The following is an 18,603-nucleotide window of genomic DNA, read 5'->3' on the forward strand; positions in this document are numbered from 1 at the left end:
CATAGGCACTGTGTGCCCCACACAGATCATCACCAAGGTGATCAAAGCTATCTCTGTTTCATAACTACCTGAAACTGGATTGATGTTCATAATTATATGAATTGATTTGCATTGTTTCCATAAAATTACCTAAGGCATAGTCTCATACAAGCAAAACCTCTTAAAGATATGTTTCCAAAACTTAATTTTAAAAACAGAGCAACTTTTAAAAGTTTGTCAGGCAGCTTGCTCTGCAGTAAACCAGATAAACTTGGAGATACAACCTTTTTAAAAAATTCTGGTGCCCATCAATAAAGGATTGTAATCAATGCTTCCATAATTCACACATTGTAATGGTTCTAGGGGTTGCTCGTGCGTAAATGGTCGCCACACCTGGCTGGGTTGCCTGAGTGAACCTTTTCTGTCTGGACAGCCACTCGCCCGTGGCTGACTCAATCGCTGGCAGAATCCGTTAGTGGGCATTTCTTGAACTTCTTCCAGCAAAGAAGTTCTTTGACGCCTAGTCTCCGCCTAGTCTCCCTGCGCGGAAGACTTCTGTGCAGGTAGGGTGTGGGCAGCGGAGGACCTGTGCTCTCCCCGCTGGTCCCCGGTGAAGAGTCATGGAGCCTCCTCGCCGATTCCCCCATCTGCCCCCCTTCTCCACTAGTGCTACGCTGATTTCCTTCCCCAGAAGATGTGCTGCTTCTCTCCCTCCCGGGACACTCTCCGAAACCCCTCTGGAGCCCTCTCTCTCCCTCTGGCTCCGATGGCAGTTCCCTGACACATGTGATTTATAGAAATAATCATGCATGCAAATGAATTTTGCTGTGAACTCAAAATATATTGTTATAGTGGTAAGTATATATTTGTTCCTGTTACACAGGTTATTATTACCAGTTCAGTATTAGTCCATATATTGCTTCTTTCCTCTAAAGCCAATGGATTGGTTTCTGTTCTGTAATACTCCTAATCCCCATAGCTTGAGGTAGACAGTGGTATTTCTTTCTCTGATCCATCCTCCCAATAGCACTGAGAAACCAGCAGTGTTGTTTCTATTTCATAGATAGGGAACTGAGACTGAAATCTAGTGATGACTTTCACCGATCTTCTCCAGGTCCAAGTTCATTTCAAGACAAGACCATATTGTCTGCTGTGTTACATTAATTCTGGAGAGTTTCTTCACTACTATTCTGGGCTATCACTGCAAGTGAAATCAAAGAATAAATGGGATTCAACTGGAAAAGGAAGTAGTGTCTTCATTGGACAAATCATAGTTTTACATTCAGAATGATTTTGTGAGAACCTAGGTGTAGACAGCCTAAGTAACAAAAGTGTTGCTTTTCTAATTTCAGATGTGTCCTGCATTTTCCCCCCTCAGATCTCTTATATTGATACACCCGAGCTAGGCAATAGAAGAACAAAGCATCATCTGGCAATAAATAGCAAAGAAGATAGAGTTATATGCTGGTGGTTGACGGCAAAGGATGAAGTGTGGCCTTGGTCTCCTGGTTCCAGTGAAAGGGAGAGAGCCAACTTGCTGCTCTTGACCTATGAGCATGGCAGCTTGCAGGTAGACATTTAAATTAAATCCTAGTAATCTTCATGTTTAACACTGTTACTGTGTGTTGGTTATTTACTTACTTATTTATTTGAAAATGGTTTTACCCAACATTTCATCCCAAAGCACTTCCAGAGTGGCCTACAGAAGATCAATAACACATGAGGCAGCCACCTCAGGCTTACAGTCTAAAAAATAATGCATAAAGGAAAAGGGATGAGAAGGGTGGAAAAACACAAGCAAACTCAGGTGTTGTGTGTGTGTGGTAATTTTATTTAAACACAACAATCAATTTACAACAACAGTGTCATTCTTTAAAACAGCAGAAGAAATGAAAGGAAAAAAGTTGAAAAAGTCTTAAATGACCAGTTTGAATTGATGTTAGGCTGAAGTATTCAGGTCCAATATTTTTTGTCTGGGAAGGGGTGCCATCTGGTGAGGGGGCAGCCAGCCCCAATATTTTCAATAAGGGGTCTGTGCCCCCCCAAAAATACTCTGCGGCAGTCCTCTTATGCATGCTAAACATACTCAGCTCCTTCAATTGTTCCTCATGCAGCTTGGTTTCCAGACCCTTAATCATCTTGGTTGCCCTTCTCTGCCCACATTTCAACTTCTCAACATCCTTCCTAAATTGTGGTGCCCAGAATTGGACACAGTATTCCAGGTGTGGTCTAACCAAGGCAGAATAGAGTGGTACTATTAATTCCCTTGATCTGGACGCTATACTTCTGTTGATGCAGCCTAGAATAGCATTCACTTTTTTGCTGCTGCTGCTGCTGCATCATCATCATATTATTGACTCATGTTAAGCTTGTGGTCCACCAGGATCCCTAGATCCTTTTCACATGTATTGCTAGTAAGCCAGGTGTCCCCCATCCTATATTTGTGCATCTGGTTCTTCCTGCCTAAGTGCAGAACCTGACATTTGTCCCCGTTGAAATTCATTTTGTTACCTTGCAGCCAGTTCTCCAATCTGTTACGGTCATTTTTAATTTTGATTCTGTCTTTTGCGGCATTAGCTACCCCTCCCAGTTTGGTGTCACCTGCAAACTTGATGAGCATCCCCTCAATTCCTTCATCCAAGTCATTTATGAAGATGTTGAACAACAACAGGCCCATGACAGAACTCTGCAGCACCCCACTTGTCACTTTTCCCCAGGATGATGGGGAGCCAGTAATGAGTACTCTTTGGGTTCGGTCAGTCAACCAGCTACAAATCCACCTAACAGTTCCCTCGTTCAACCCACATTTTACGAGCTTCCTCACAAGAATGGGGGACTTTGTCAAAAGCCTTACTGAAATCAAGATACACTATGTCCACAGCATTCCAAGTTTGTAACTCCATCAAAAAAAAAATGAGATTCATCTGGCATGACTTATTTTTGATAAACTCATTCTGGGTCTTAGTAATCACAGTATTCTTTTCTAACTGCTCACAGACCGACTGTTGAATTATCTGTTCTAGAACCTTTCCTGATATTGACGTGAATCTCACAGATCAGTAGTGGGTCCCCCCCCCCTTCTGAAGATGGGGACAATATTTGCATGCCTCCAGTCTGCAGGGACCTCCACTGCTCTCTAAGAACTCTTAAACCTTATAGACAGAGGCTCTGAGATTACATCCACAAGCCCCTTGAGTATCCTTGGGTACCTCAGGCCCTAGAGATTCAAATTTATTTAAAGTAGCTAGATGTTCCCTTACCACCTTGTTTCCTATCTTGGGCTACAGTTCCCTCCTTACATTGTTTATTCTGTTATCTCCAGGTTGGACACTGCTTTCAGGTGAAAACAAAGTAGCTTGTTCTTGTTTGTTCTTCCTCTTGTTCTTCATATGGATTGTCAGCAAAAATGTCCCAATATGTCTTCTACCCAATTCAGGATGGAGGGCAGAGTCTCAAGAAATTTCGGCAGGGGGGAGAGCAGGCAGAGTCTTTGGGCCTATCACCTGCATACAGCACACCAAAATGTTCACCTTTTAAGATTTATGTTGGGAACAGTGCAACTATCAGCCAACTACTGAGATAATGATTCTGAGAAGATCACAAGTCCTTAGGAATGAAAGATGACAGGAACCAGCTTAGTAGCATCTGGTTCCCTACTAAGTTTCACTCAAGATAGTTGGTATCCGAACCCTGTAAAATGATGCCAGAGTTAAATGAATAAAAACAACAGATTTCAAATAAAGTAAAATGAATAGCACCCACAATATCAACAAATTAGACTGTTCACAGAAATGGGAATACAGTGCATAATCAATAAATTTGTAGGTAGAGCCTTAAATGTTTAAGCAATGAAGAAAAAAACAAATACACATTTCTTCATGAGTGTATGTAGGAGTCTCCATGTATTGAAATTTTCACTCAGCATTTCTAATTAGTTTTTTTTACACAGTTTCATAGTGTGAAATTAAACTAGCAGTTTGCTAACATCTGTAAAGTAAATCAAACAGTTTTCTCATCTTAAAGACAGACAATTCAGTCACAGAGGGCTAATTTTTATGTTTCCTTTATTTTCCTTTTTATCTTCCTGGTAAGCCAATTTTCTGCTTAAAATCTAATGTTTAAAACTATTATTTCCTTCAGTATGGGGGCTTTATCCCTTCTTCTCTACTTCTATGCAAAATGATGCAATTATTTATGTGCTTCAAAGTGTGCAGAAAAGAGCAAGTACCTATTGAAATAAGAATCAGGATTATTATTTTGCATCCCAAACATAAGGTTACAAGGACTATACATAAGATAGCAAATGCTCTAATTGCAAAGATTAGTTAAGCTTTTAATGGTTCATCTTTTCTTTTTGTCTGGACTAAGGTTATATAGATAGTGCTCTTTTCTTGATTAGCTAGATCAGGCTGCTAAAATGGAAATGTGCAACAATTGTACGTAGCAATTTTTAAAGTAGAAAACCAATCTAATTATATTGAATTATATTTTAATATTACTTTCTGCTACCATTACTGTTAATACACTAAAAAAATTGCATCATGTCTGCTTAGGGCAGCTTATACACTACATGATGGGTAAGGCAGAGAAGTCCCTGCTCACATTACTTAAAAGTTAGAGTTCTGTCTGCAAGGTACCTTTCTGTGATGTCCATTTACTGCTGTGTACAAACTAAATAAGAATATGGATTTGGGGAGCAGACAATGAATGTCTCCCAACTCAGACAATTCAGGCAATCTCCTACTAGAAATGGGCGGGTCAATCTATTTTCAATCAGTATCAGTTTTGCATGTGTTCATTCATTAGGCTGTTGAGTTTTCTTACTTTTTTTAATCTGCATGAGAATTTGTTTTTAAATACAGTAATGCATTTTATCATAAGATACATATTCAGATACATATATTATCCCAGTATTCATAATTCTAAGTTTTATCCCGAAATACATATTTTGTACTGTGCTTTGGTACTTTTTGAGAGGACAACTATTATCACAAATTTTAAAGAACTGTCAAATCTGAAGAATAAGTACATTCTCTTCTGCACATTTTTCTGGGAAGTGCACTGCAATTCATAGAAATCAAATTCCTCAAGCCTCCCCATCTCTTATACAGCTTAGTTATAGGGAGCAGAAGAGAACAGGCAAAGAGAACTATTCCACTCACTATGTTTGAGAAGTATGGAGCTGCAGTGCAAAGAAAATTCTCAACAAATCTAGAAGAGGCATCACCATTTGAAATGGAAACACTAATCCAGATCAGAAAATACTGCTTTCTTATATGCAGTTGTGCCATTTGTTCCAGCTCTTTCTTCAGAACATCCAGCTTCTTAAAGCATATTTTTGTTGTTTATGTTTTGCTCTTTAAGTTTGTTATCAGCCCTGGATGCTATTTTTGAGGAAAACGCTAGGGCGCAAATACTTTTTAATAAATAAATAGTTTTGAGGTGTTTCTTATTCTTGAAATGTTGATCTGGTGACCTTGTTATGAAATGAAAAGTGATGCTGTGTAGAAAAGCAGATGAAGTCTAACTTTTTTCTCTCATTACCATCATCTTGCAATATTCTGCTGAAAGGGTGTGTTGTGCCCTTATTGCAGTTTTCAAAGAATGAATGTCGCCATTCTCCTTCCATTATTACACTGTCTCAAACTCATCAGGTATAACTGCGGGAAAATGTTTTTCTCAAAGTCTTTCTCTCCATACACAAATATGAACAGCTGTATGCCCACTTTTTATGATTGATTTTATTTATTTTTAGTCTTCTTTTTGAAGAAAGCTCTAACTGCTCTGTTACCTATTTGTCTACTACCAGTGTGTCTCCAGAGGCCCCCCCCCCCACTTGGGACTAATTTGCAGTAGTGTTCTTTGACAAATAGTCAGAAAGCATGACTGCTTTCAGTAACATGATTGTTTTCCCTTTCCCAAACTATACTTTTTGATATCTTTTGCACAATTCAGTTATTATAACTTTCCCATGGTTGTTTCAGTCTAACTTTGTTAGCCTTATGGGTCACTGAACCTACATTTCTTCATCTATTATTCTGTAGTTGTTTGTTCTGAATCTACTGCCATGAGCAGGAAATCCCAGTGTTTTTGTTGTTCATTAAATTTTTTGGCCTACTAATTTTTAGCCTACTATACAGATACCAGTGTGGTATACGAAAACATGAAATAAAACTGGTAATACAGTAAATCAAAATAATAAAAAGAAAATCAGAATGGACAAACGGGGGCCCAGTTTCAGAATGTTGCGCTCTTAATTTTTACAGAATTCATTCTTATTAACCAATAGGATACTGTTGTTTACATAGTCACTTTTTATAACATAGGTCAGGGCTGAGTTAAGAGCTGCTATAAAAGGCTCATTTGCTTCATTTCAACTTTAGCTACTTGATTGAGAAACTGCTGCCTTGGAGTGCCACCCCAACTGAATTTTCCATTCAACCTGGTCATTAGAAGAATTAAGAATTGGTAGCTGTTTGTTTGTTTTTATCTTGCCTGCTCTACACATCTCTTTTTCCTTTTGTGTCATGTATTTTAGATTATAATGATGTGGGCAGGGATTATCTTGTCTTTAATCTGTGTACACTGGGGTTTGCCAGCCTGGCACCTGTGGGCACCATGGCATCCACAACGGCCTTCATTGGCACCCAGAAACAGAGGACCCAGGCTCTGACCTTTCTTTAGCCCATCTAGAAAAAAGTTAGAAAGCAAAATGTGCAGGTACACTTCTAAGCAACTTCTTTGAAATGAAGCAGCCTGGTGGCTCCTGCCTGTCAGTGTTTTTAGCCCTTGAGTGAAGTCAGAGCTGTGGTTGATAAGAAGAGTTTGGGTACCAGGCAATAGGAATCTCTGGGGTCCTAAGGAGTGGCTGTTTTCCTTCTCCCCTTTAGTGCACTTTTCCTGCTTCTGTCTTACTTTCTAGCCCTTAGATCCACCAGTTTGCTTCTCTGTTTATTTTATTTTGCTGCTGCCAACAGCATGGAGCAGCTGGCAGGCATACAGTTAATAATAATAATAATAATAATAATAATAATAATAATAATAATGAAATCTGTGTGCTGGGTAGGGGAAGAAGCATGGGAATCAGCTGTCACAAATTTGCTGCCTACCAGCCATGTGTAAAAGTCACAAATTGCTGCTTGAGAAACTTTTTGAAAATGTGGGGTTATGGTAAGAAACGCAGAAATCCTCCCTTTGCAGCTGTGTGTATTTTGCTGCATGCTGGCACATGGAAGAGCCAGCTGCTTGGGAGACCCCACAGTTAATGTCAGGAACTGGGCAGAGGAGGAATGATGGAGACTGCCTCCCCAGACCCACCATCTCCCAGAACCCGGCAAGCCTTAAAAGTGGGAGAGCAAAGAGCTCAAAGACAGAGGGCACTAAGCGGCACCCGTAAAGATGTTGATGACGAATGAGGAAGTGGGAGGGGGGTGGAGATTCACCATTATCCAAGAGGCTGTGTTCCAAGCCTCTTTCTGTAAATATTGAATAAAAAGCAGATGGTAAGAATTTTTTTTGTCTTTGTGCGATCCTGGCAACCGGCTGTGGGAGTTGCTTACAGCTGCCTGACAGTTAAATCTATGTGTGTGACTGAGAGAAGGAGAGAAGATATGGGGCTTGTCCACACTTCTGCTTCTCCCACCACATTCTCCTGCGGAAACCAGCTGTTTACTTCTAAAGGAGAACAAACATCAATCTGGTTTTCTGCAGACCCATGCCTAGAAAGCATGGGAAAAGTAGAACTGTGAAGGAGCCCATGGCAAGCCTTTTTTGTTTCTCCTGCATATCCTACAGCAGGGACTGTTCCAAAGCTGTTTTGGGGACAGAGCCCAATGCAGAAGCACGAAGATGATCTTCATAACAAAGATAACCTTTTCCTGCTTGTTTCCAAGTTGTTTTGAGGGATGGACCCAGTGCAGAAGCATTCGTCTTGTCAATATAACCATCACCTTTTTCCTGCTTGTTCCCAGGTTGTGGGGGGTGCAGGCATTATCTTCATTATTACTGCCATCTTTTTCCTGATGGGTCCCAAGTTCAGTTTTGGTGGAGAGAGGCATTGCAGAGTCATCATTACTGCCACCACCTTTTCCTTCCTGGCTCACAGCAGGGATGGTTCTCAAGGTTTTTTGTTGGGGGGGGGCAGGGAGCACAGTGCAAAGGCAATCATTATTATGATAATTTCCTCATACACCCCTAATTTTGAGAAGCTTGTAGATGACATTCAGACTCAAACATCACACTAGTTGGGACTGGTATTGTTCAACCAGTACTCTGGTGAGTTTTTAATGTATTCGATTTATATTTTCCTTGTATTTCTATTATTTTCTATTCCACAAAGATAGGTTTTTTAAAAAAAAATACTTGCCACCCAGCATTAAGTATGTTTTTATATTTGTGACTATGCATGTATATGGCTGTCTGTAGTAATTCAAAATTATTCTTGGATTCAGCTTTCTTCTATTTTCTAGCTCTAATCCACAGCAGCATAGCAGTGGCAGATAACCGAAACTTAGCATTGTCTGGGGGGAAATAAAGTTTTTCAAACATTCGTGTTATCGAACAATAACAAAAATGAATTGATGTTTTCATATTTGAACCATTTTATGTTCCAGTCCCTTTTCTTATTCTGTTCTTTTGGAGGTGGCAGTCATTTTGTGTTAGGCCACACCCCGGGCAGCAGCCATTTCCTGATTGGTGCCTTGGCACCTTCTCAAAATTCCAAATGTACCCTTAGACCCAAATAGGTTGGTGACCATTGGTGAACACAGTGCTTCTGCTTCCTAAATTTTAGGTATTTTATGAATGATAATAATAATCGTGGGTGATATCTAATCTTAATCAATCTCAGAATAGACCCATTGAAATCAAGTAACTTAACCTCATTAATTTAAGTGAGCAGACTCTGACAATGACTTAGTCAGATATCATTCAATAACTTCAGTCTTTTATATGCTTACACAAAGGTCAGAATGTCAAAACCAAATAAAATACCATTTTCTAAGAATATTAAAGTCCATCTACATAATTTTATAGTTGGCTGCACGATTTTCTCCAAAATCAAGAATAGATATGATATGGCCTGAGAATTCAAGGATTAAGTTACATAACTGATGGATATTTTTGATTTGGTAGCAAATACAGTCTGAGTTGTCCATATTTTCATTAGATGAAAGCTTCTGTGACAACAATGTTCCACAAGACTAATAATGAACAAATATTGGAAAGGACTGAAAGGCAACAATAGATTTTATTACTTACAATAATTTTATCATCTGCCATGTGAATGGGTCCTATGGTAAAGCAAATAATAGACTTCCATTTTTAGAATTTATTAGCATTAGATTGTTTAAATCCATTCAGAGCTAAACTAAATTGTTTTAAAATTGTGTGTGTTGTTTTACAGATTCTGAGTTACGTACGTACCGATGGAGATCCACTTGATGCCGGCTTTAGCTCATGTAATCCCTATCAGATTCATACTGTAGAACACGCTTTCAGTGCAGACCACGAGCCCATGGCTGACAGCTGCATCTATGAGTACGTTAAGAATAAAGTTCAGTGTGTGGCAGTCACTAAAATACCACTGCCATCGAAGGCCATCAGCTGCTGCCGGAACATTACAGAAGACAAACTTGTTCTGGGGTGTGAAGATTCTTCAATAGTCCTATATGAGGCCTACCGCCAAGTAACTTTATCAGCACAGGCAGAACTATTGCCTGCCTTAATGTGTTGCCACCCCTGTGAAGCCATAGTCCTGGTTGGTAGTTCACAAGGGGAACTTCAGCTGTTTGACATGGCACTATCTCCAATTAAAATGCAGGTTTTAGCTGAAGACTTCTCAACCAAATCAACTTTGCAGTTCAGTGAACATTTTGATGTATCCAGCAGCCTCACTCAGATCCAGTGGGCTGCTCCTCAAGTTTCATGTCCAAGTCTGGATGGTGTAGATATCCATGATCTTCTCTTACTGAAGTTTGACAAAGGACCTCTTGGAGTGCTGCATTTTAAAGTTGGTAAGTTGATGGCACTATTTGTGGCAGAAGGGATTATGTTCTATAATTAACTGGTGCTGTTTCATAGTGAATCCACATGAAAGGGATTTCTACATTTTTTCAAGCAGTTCAAATTGCAAATAGTGTAAATAATGATATTTTGTTATTTTATTATATTTATATACTCTATTCATTCCGTCATAAAACCCAAGACAGTGTACATGTAGCACCCATCCGTGTGTAAGGAGTACCATGAGTATTTGCAGGGGCCAGACCCTGAGTGGAGTGAGGAGTTGCAGGACCAGGCCCTTGCTGTGTTTGTCTTGGAGTCGAGGGTGGCCTGGCTGGTGTGGCCAGGACAGGAGATGTGCAGCACCTGGAGGCAAACCCAAGAGGAGTATATAAGGCCAGCATTTCCCCCTGGTTCTTGGCCACAGCAACATGGTTTATACCCTGCTGCTGCCAGTTCCTGCTTTTGCTTCTGATCCTGCTTCAGTTCCTGATCCAGCTTCAGTGGCCTTGCTCCAGTTTCTTCTCCTTTACCAGTTTCTGTTTCTGCATTCCAGCCTCATTGAGTTTCCGTCTCCCATTGAACTGCTACCATTGTTACCATACGACCCAGACTGCTCACTTGCCAGACCCAAACCTGCTTAATTTCTGCAAAAAGGTGGTCTAATGTGCCTCTAGACCATACCCATTTCCTGTTCTATTATTTGTCCAAATCCATCTTTTAAAACTAAATCTAACATTTATGCTTTTCAAAAGATGAAAGAGTGAGATATTAGAAGAAACAGTCAAGCACATCAGCATAGGAAATAATTGAAGTCTGTTCACATTGCCGTTGCAATTAGACGCATAGACACATTCCAATTTCAAATTAACTATGAACAATTTACAATCAAACATAGGTGCAGATTTTGTCATATATATATATATATATATATATATATATATATATATATATATATATATATATATTTGCTTTCGTATATATATATATATTTGTAAATTGTCCTTGTTACCCAATAAATTTATTAAATAGGGGGGGGGGAACCCTTCTAGATATCCTGAGACATTTTGTCCAGTAGTGTGTTTAATAGTTGCAGACATCTACATGGAATTATATAATTAAAACAATTATTTAATGTATTCATACATGTTGTCTGTTTTTAAATGCCTCTGAATTACCCAGTTACCTGTCAAAACAGAAGGCACTCTGCCTTCATGTACCTTGTTCTCCACGGTTCTCCCCTGTGGCTCTGACTCACAACAGCTTTCCAGAAAGCACAGCTTTCCTTTTCCTATCTCTAGCACATTTGTGTTTTTTCTGAGACAAACAGGCTCTCAGCACAGGGATTTAGAGGCCTTTCTGCTAATTGCCAGCTTGTAAACTTAATTGGACTGTCTCCCTGGGTACTGTTCCTAAATCAATTAGGCAGTGAGTTGGCTGTCACCTTTTTTTTACCAAAGTAGGTCATTTGGAAATGTACCACCCAAGAGAAGTCAAGAACCCAAATGGGAAGATGCTTACCTCCATGGTTAAAAGTTATCGCGCATTAAAATTTGTTGTGTGGGTTTCCATCAAATCAATACTGTGCTTGAGATATTGTTGCCCCAACTCATCTTGCTCATTAGATAAAATACAATATTAAAATATCCTCAAAAATATATCTAAGATAGCATTTGGATGTTTTTTCTCTTGACCTTTTTATGCATAGTTTAATAGCTTTGGTAGCTAAAACTAATATAACTAATTAAATGTAATGATTATTTAAGAAGTCTGTGTAATAGAGACTTGGTTGGATGAAACAGATGGGCCTGTTCTTGCCATTGCTTGTCCACCAGGTTTCTCTTATGCAGAGCAACCCAGGTCATATGGGCGGGGAGCGGGGGTTGTAGTGATTTTTAGGAAGTCATTAGCTTGCACCAGGCATCCTGTTGGGAAGACCCAGTTTTCTGAGTGCATGTTCCGGAAGTTGGATAATAGGGCCAGTACAGGATTCCTTTTGGTGTACTGACCTCCCCGCTGCACCAAGGATTCCCAGCCCAAGTTGCTTCAGGTCATGGCAGATGCTCTCCTGGAGACACTTAGTTTGGTTGTCCTAAGGGATTTTGACATCCATGCCAACACGACCTTACAAGGGACTGCTTGGAAAAGCATGGCCTCCATGGGGCTGTCCCTGAATAAGTTTAGCCCAACTCATAGTCATGGACATGCCTTAGATCTGGTGTTCACATCTACGGATGTCGGTGATCTGACACTAAGTAAAAGTGAAACAAAAGAAGCCCCATGAACAGATCACTTCCTGGTGCAACTGGACTTCTCCATGACCCTTCCCCTCTGCAGGGAGGTGGGACGATTTGGATGGTCCGACCCCGTCACTTAATGGATCCAAATGGTTTCCAGAGAGTAGTAAGGGATGTTTTATCCCATGTTGATGGCCTTTCAGCTGATTCCCTGGTGGCCCAATGCAGAGTTAAACAGGGCTATTGACTGTCTGGCTCCAAAGCGCCCTCTCCGATTGCATGGAGCCTGGACAGCCCCGTGGTTTTCAACGGAGCTGAGGGACATGCATATATACTGCCTCTTGCACCCAAGGCAGTTTACAGTTTTGTCACAGAGGGATAGGTGAAAATCAGGAGTCCTGCATTAGCTGAGCAGAATTGCTTAATTCTAGCACAAAGCCACCAACGGACACAATCCTTAATGTCTACCACTGTTGGAAAGCACTAACTTTGTCCACAATTGTCTTGTTTCCTCTGACAGGTGTCATCCCAAGAGGCCAGCTTGGCCTTGTAGAAATCATCCAGGAGTATATTCATCAGAATGAGATACATGAGGCAATTAATATCCTGAGCAGCATGAACTGGAACATAATGGGCCATCAGTGCTATATAAGCCTAAGTGCCATACTAAACTATCTTCTCAGACAAAAGCTGAATCTTACAAGAGAAGGTACATTTGTCTGCATATCATAAATATGAGTAGCTGAAACATGAAAATAATAGCAGACATTGAACAGTGACTTTAGTCTTAACTTGTTATGGTCAGAGTTATATTTGTACTTGTGTTAAAATGAAGTTGTGTGCAAACAGAAGATGTTCAGTATCCTATATCAATTTACTCTTGCTTAAGAAAGACGGGCACCAAACTTATCATTTCAACTGAAGTAGTAGTTGAAATGTTCCATTCTGTTTCGTACTGTTATCAGTGGTGTATATGCATGGACATTACTCAAAAACCTCATTTGGGGTGACTTTTTCTTAAGATAACTGTTAATCATTTGAATTTATTCAGTGGTGATTGGTTAAAGAAATACATCAATCAGCTTTACATGTTACCTGTTGTATCCCCTCATACTTCTTTCCTCCTCTTGCTGTATCTCTCCTGTTGCCTACAGTGATGTCTGAAACCTCCCTACATTGGCAGATCAATTCAAGGCTCAGGCTCATCTCTGCGTGATCCTGGTGGGATGGGTCTCCAATGAATAGCTGTGTGTGTGTTAGAACTGTGCTATTCCCAGGATTTAGATGGGAGGAAAATTAAGCAGGAAAACTCCATGCCATGACTCAGCATGGAGGTGCAGCTGGGCACCAAGCTTGCCTTTGTGGTAAGAAGGGGGTGTAGGATATGGGGAGCAGCAGATATTAGAAAATTTGCTTGCTGCCCAAACCTGCCCCCAGGCCATCAGGCTGAGGCAGGCAATCCCTACACTGCAGTGTGAGATGCAGGACTGATTACCTATGTTTAATATTCCAGTAGACAAGGTCAAAATCTCCTCTTGGAAAACTTCTGAAAGTACACAGTGGGAAAGTGGAAGATGGCGGGGATGGGTGGGAGGGAGAGGCTTTTCATGAAATTTTGTTTTAAAATACGTGTATTATATATAGCTGTCTTGTTGAGTTCTTCCCTACATGCAACACTGCTAATTCTGCTTTACAGTAGAGTTTTATGCCATCCAGGATTTATCCTATACAAGCCTAACAAAACCTGTCATGGTAATTTGTTTTCTTTTTATTAGAGGAACCCAGACAGCCCTTTCATTCGTAATGATTTGACGGTTATCTTTGAGATCTTCATTTCTGCCGTCAACATCAAGCTGTGCTATCTAATGAATCTGTAACTGTGCTAATACTTACTCGTATTCCATGTGGGCCGTAGCATTTCAGAAGTGCAAAACATGCTGTAAGGAAAACAGCAACAGCAAGAGAGCAGGCCTCTCCCCCCCCCCCAATAACCTACTGTATTAAATTTTAATCAAAATTGATTGATGCTTTTGAAGGGAAACACCTTCAAAGTTCAGCTTATCTCACTGTCTAGATTTAAGATACTGCGAAACCTCATTTCCTAACAGGTTGCCAATGCTCATAACACTGGGCTATTAGAGCCTTCAGTGCTATCAAATCTTATAAAATAAAATGTACCTATGCTTAGAACTAAACGATAATTATCACTGAATACCGAATTGGTTAGTTCAAACAGACATTTATGGCAGCATATCAGAGAGAGAAATTTCCCTACAGGTCAAACACCTTTAAAGCACTTGAAAACTTTGATTAACTAAAATTCAGTTTGCCCATCTGCCTTGAAAGGAGCGTCTGTATCTCAAATCAAATTGTATCTGCAGCTAAAGGAAGAGAGGGATTTCTATCAATTATACTTTGCTTCCAGATGACAACAGAATTTTATTCCCTTTTTTGCGCTCACCTAGCAGTCATCTACAGTGGTGCCTCGCAAGATGAAATTAATTCGTTCCGCGAGTTTTTTCGTCTAGCGAATTTTTCTGGGAACGGCCGCCGAGACCATATAACACCGGTCTTGAAAGACCTACCTTGGCTCCCAGTACGTTTCCGAGCACAATTCAAAGTGTTGGTGCTGACCTTTAAAGCCCTAAACGGCCTCGGTCCAGTATACCTGAAGGAGCGTCTCCACCCCCATCATTCTGCCCGGACGCTGAGGTCCAGCACCGAGGGCCTTCTGGTGGTTCCCTCACTGCGAGAAGCCAAGTTACAGGGAACCAGGCAGAGGGCCTTCTCGGTAGTGGCGCCCTCCCTGTGGAACGCCCTCCCACCAGATGTCAAAGAGAACAACAACTACCAGACTTTTAGAAGACATCTGAAGGCAGCCCTGTTTAGGGAAGCTTTTAATGTTTGATGTATCATAGTATTTTAATATTCTTTTGGAAGCCGCCCAGAGTGGCTGGGGAAACCCAGGCAGATGGGCGGGGTATAAATAATAAATTATTATTATTATTATTATTATTATTATTATTATTATTATTATTCGTCTTGCGAAGCACGAAATCCCATATGAATGCATTGAAATTCAATTAATGCGTTCCTATGGACAAAAAAAGTCCAAACAAAGCCAAATTTGGTACAACAAGAGTTTATTAAGTGCTCTTTAAAGTCACTCATACTGTAAAGAGCATTTCAAAAATTGAAGGAACAATAAATCAAGTTTCTAAACATGACAGAAAAACATTTAAAAATCAACAAAGTGTACAGTACATTTTCTAAGACTCTGGGGGACAACTCGAAGAAGGTTCCTCTTCCACTCTTTGCTTCTTGCTGAAGAACCCCTCCTCAACTGTTCCCCCAGCCACCCACCACACAGAAATTCAAATCCAGAATTTTTTTAAAAAAAGCAGAGCGGCCCAATGGTCACAGAAAATCATAAAAATGCAGAAAAAAACACACGAGCTTCCAGATTCTTGCAAACCCCTCCCCAACACCAAGACCTTGAATTCCAAACACCCCAACCCAAAATCCAAAAACCCCCCAAAAAGTTTTATAAGTATAAAAGAAGTTTTGGAAAAGCTTCAAAAATCACCAAAGTCTTCAAAAACCTCAAAAAAGGCTACCACGCCGCGTTCTATGAGTTGCTCCTCGAAGTCAAGTCGCAACTGTATTAATGGTGTTAAGAAAAAGGAAACAAATTTGCAAGACGTTTTCGTTTTTCGTCTTGCGAAGCAAGCCCATAGGGAAATTCGTCTTGCGAAGCAGCTCAAAAAACGGAAAACCCTTTCGTCTAGCGAGTTTTCCGTCTTGCGAGGCATTCGTCTTGCGGGGCACCACTGTATGTTGTTTAACATCTACATCAGAGCTTTCCAAACTGTGTGTCCTGACGTGTTAGCGTGTCAGCTGCAGTGTGTGGGTGTGTCGTGCAAATGCTCCCTGCTCTCCTTCCAGGGCTGGAAAGGGGTTAGTTTAACCTCTGGTTTGCTAGTAAAACTGAATTACTGTGTTGTGAAATGATGCAAGTCTAAAAAGTGTGCCACCAACATGAAAAGTTTGGAAAGCTCAGATCTACATGAAACCACCGAGTGGAGCCAGGTTGCTCACCATGAAAAGGCAGTTTGAGCATATTACACTAGCTGCCAATTAGTTTCTGGGCTCAATTTAAAGTGCTGGTTTTGACCTATAAATGTCGCTGAACTTCGCTTGGTTATTGCTTTTGTCGGACCTGCTGAAGCAGTTGGGGGGGGGATTTTTTACTGCTTTTGTTGAGCCACTCTTGTGGAATTTGCTTGGGACGTGGAACAGCTGACAGGCACTGTTTCAACCCAGGGTGACTGGGAAAAAGCTTTTATCGGATGCCCCAATCAATTGGCAGTGGGTGAGTCCATCACTGTGCGTGGGGAGCAGGGCATTTGAGGGGAGTGCTGTCTCAATTGCCACTCTCGCTTTACAACTTTGCCGCCCTTGTGGCGAAAAAGCTTCCAGGTTTCTCCGTTCCTGGCCACCTCCCCCTCTCAGCTTCCCCTGCCCAAACTGCTCCCTTCGTCATTGCCCATGTGGCTTGATAATCGGCTCCCCCCCCCCCCGTTTTCTACCTTTGCTTTCCCCTTCCTCTGTGCCGCGCTCTGCTGCGCTTAATGCTGTTGTTGGTTGCATTCATTTGGATATTTCCTCCACTTGCGTTCAAGCTGTCTCCCAGCTTGTTTCTTCGGCCTAAGCTCTGGAGTATACCAGGAGGCCAAACAGGCTCCACGAAGTGAGAGAGGGTGCTTAGGAACAATTTTGTCAACAGCTAAAGCCATTTGGATGTTTCAGAGTTAGGCCAGGACTTTGACAGGGGTGCCAGTCATATCAGCCGGGGGGGACGGACCCAGAGCTGTTTGGAATCCCACTGGATCCATCAGCCTCTGTGAAGGGGAGAAGATGCTGACAGCCTAAATCTCAACAGGAAGTGTTCTGACCATGACAAGGGACAGATGTCAATGTCCCTCACTTTCAAGTCAACCTCTTCCTGCCCAGTTGAGAAAGGAAGGTCCCGAGTGTGAACTACCATGTGCGTTGGACCGGTGACATGTTGGGACAGCCCCATGATTGTCATGGTGGTCATGAAGTCCTGAGCCGCCCCAGAGCCAGCTGCCTTGGCATGGACATTGAAGTCTCCCAGAACCAGCAGTCTGGGAGCCCTCAACACCGCCTCCGAGACCAGCTCTGTCAGCTCAGACAGGGAGACTGCTGGGCAGCAAGGCAGGCGGTAAACCAGCAGAATCCCTAATCTGTCCCAACTCCCCAGTGCCAGGAATGCACGCTCTCGATTCCCTCCCAACTGGACAGAGAGCCTGGAGAGAATCTCTACAACCACAGCAACTCCACCTATAACCGCCCTGAGACTTGTGGGTATAGGATGGTATATAAATTCAATAAACAATAAATAAACAATAACAACCTATTTCTGGACAATAGCACATAATTTGTCAGCTGTATGTGCATCTGGTGTTTAAATGCTTTTTTGTCAGCAATATTATAAATATGGTAAACCCCCTTTGATGGCTCCTTTACCAATTCCTCCTCTTTGTTCTATGCCCATTTAGGGGAAGGAAAGTTCTATATAGGAAACAGTTTGGGAGGACCAGGAAAGTGATTGTTTTCAAATGTCAGCGGAGCTTCTTGGTGAAACTGACAATGCAGAGGGAGGAAAGACATTATCATCATCATCATCATTAATACATCTGTTAGTCACTTTATCTTGCCTAAGGCAACCCAAAGTGGCTTACAACCAAACAAAAAACAACAACAACCAAAAAACACCCCATGGATACATTAAAAACAGGAGAAGGGAATATATTCAAAATGCCCAATCTACTTCTAAACAGCCACAGATAATAAAAGGCCATGTCAATTTCACTAATATCTGGAATTTTCCAAATCCCTTCACTTCACCTCAGTCTGGAGGAAGCTATCCAGGCAATCCATGATGCCACAGCTGTTTGAGGACTGCTACTGGCAGTGGCCTCCTACCCCTCTTCCCATTATCTGGGCAGAATGGTGACAGCGGCTGTTGTCTGTGTACAAAGTAAGGCGCAAGAGATTCAGTTCATTCCAGAAGCAGTACAATAAAATCTTAAGGCAAGTTCTTACATCGCCTGTTGCCTCCATGGGGATGCTGATGACAGAACAGCACTAGTAAATATCAGTGAGTCAGTTGCAGGGGAGGCAATCAAAGCCCAAGAAGGGTACATTTTTGAGAGCTAGGACAAAACTGGGGAGGGGGGTAATCCCCAAGCTCTTCCAGTGCCCCTTAAGGGGGAAGCAAATCCTAAAGCTTTCTCTTGCAATGGAAGCTAGGGAAACTTCATAGAACCATAGAGTTGGAAGGAACCCCGAGAGTCATCTA

The 18,603-nt window shown here is 41.4% G+C and overlaps 1 protein-coding gene across 7 annotated transcripts in view; it reads left to right on the forward strand.

Moving 5' to 3' along the window:
• The window catches only part of WDPCP (WD repeat containing planar cell polarity effector), a 171,266-nt gene that overhangs the window by 77,720 nt on the left and 74,943 nt on the right, over positions 1-18,603 (forward strand). For all 7 annotated transcript variants that reach the window (XR_014523941.1, XM_083495163.1, XM_083495167.1 and 4 more), the window contains exons 9-11: positions 1,358-1,549; positions 9,383-9,992; positions 12,739-12,927. Coding sequence is in view for 6 of the 7 variants with exons in the window: in XM_083495163.1 (XP_083351289.1) it covers positions 1,358-1,549; positions 9,383-9,992; positions 12,739-12,927 (991 nt within the window). In the remaining variant the exon portion in view is untranslated. The remainder of the gene's footprint in view (positions 1-1,357; positions 1,550-9,382; positions 9,993-12,738; positions 12,928-18,603) is intronic.

The sequence above is a fragment of the Podarcis liolepis genome, assembly GCF_965112155.1.
Source record: "Podarcis liolepis genome assembly, chromosome: 3".
Taxonomy (NCBI): Eukaryota; Metazoa; Chordata; class Lepidosauria; order Squamata; family Lacertidae; genus Podarcis; species Podarcis liolepis.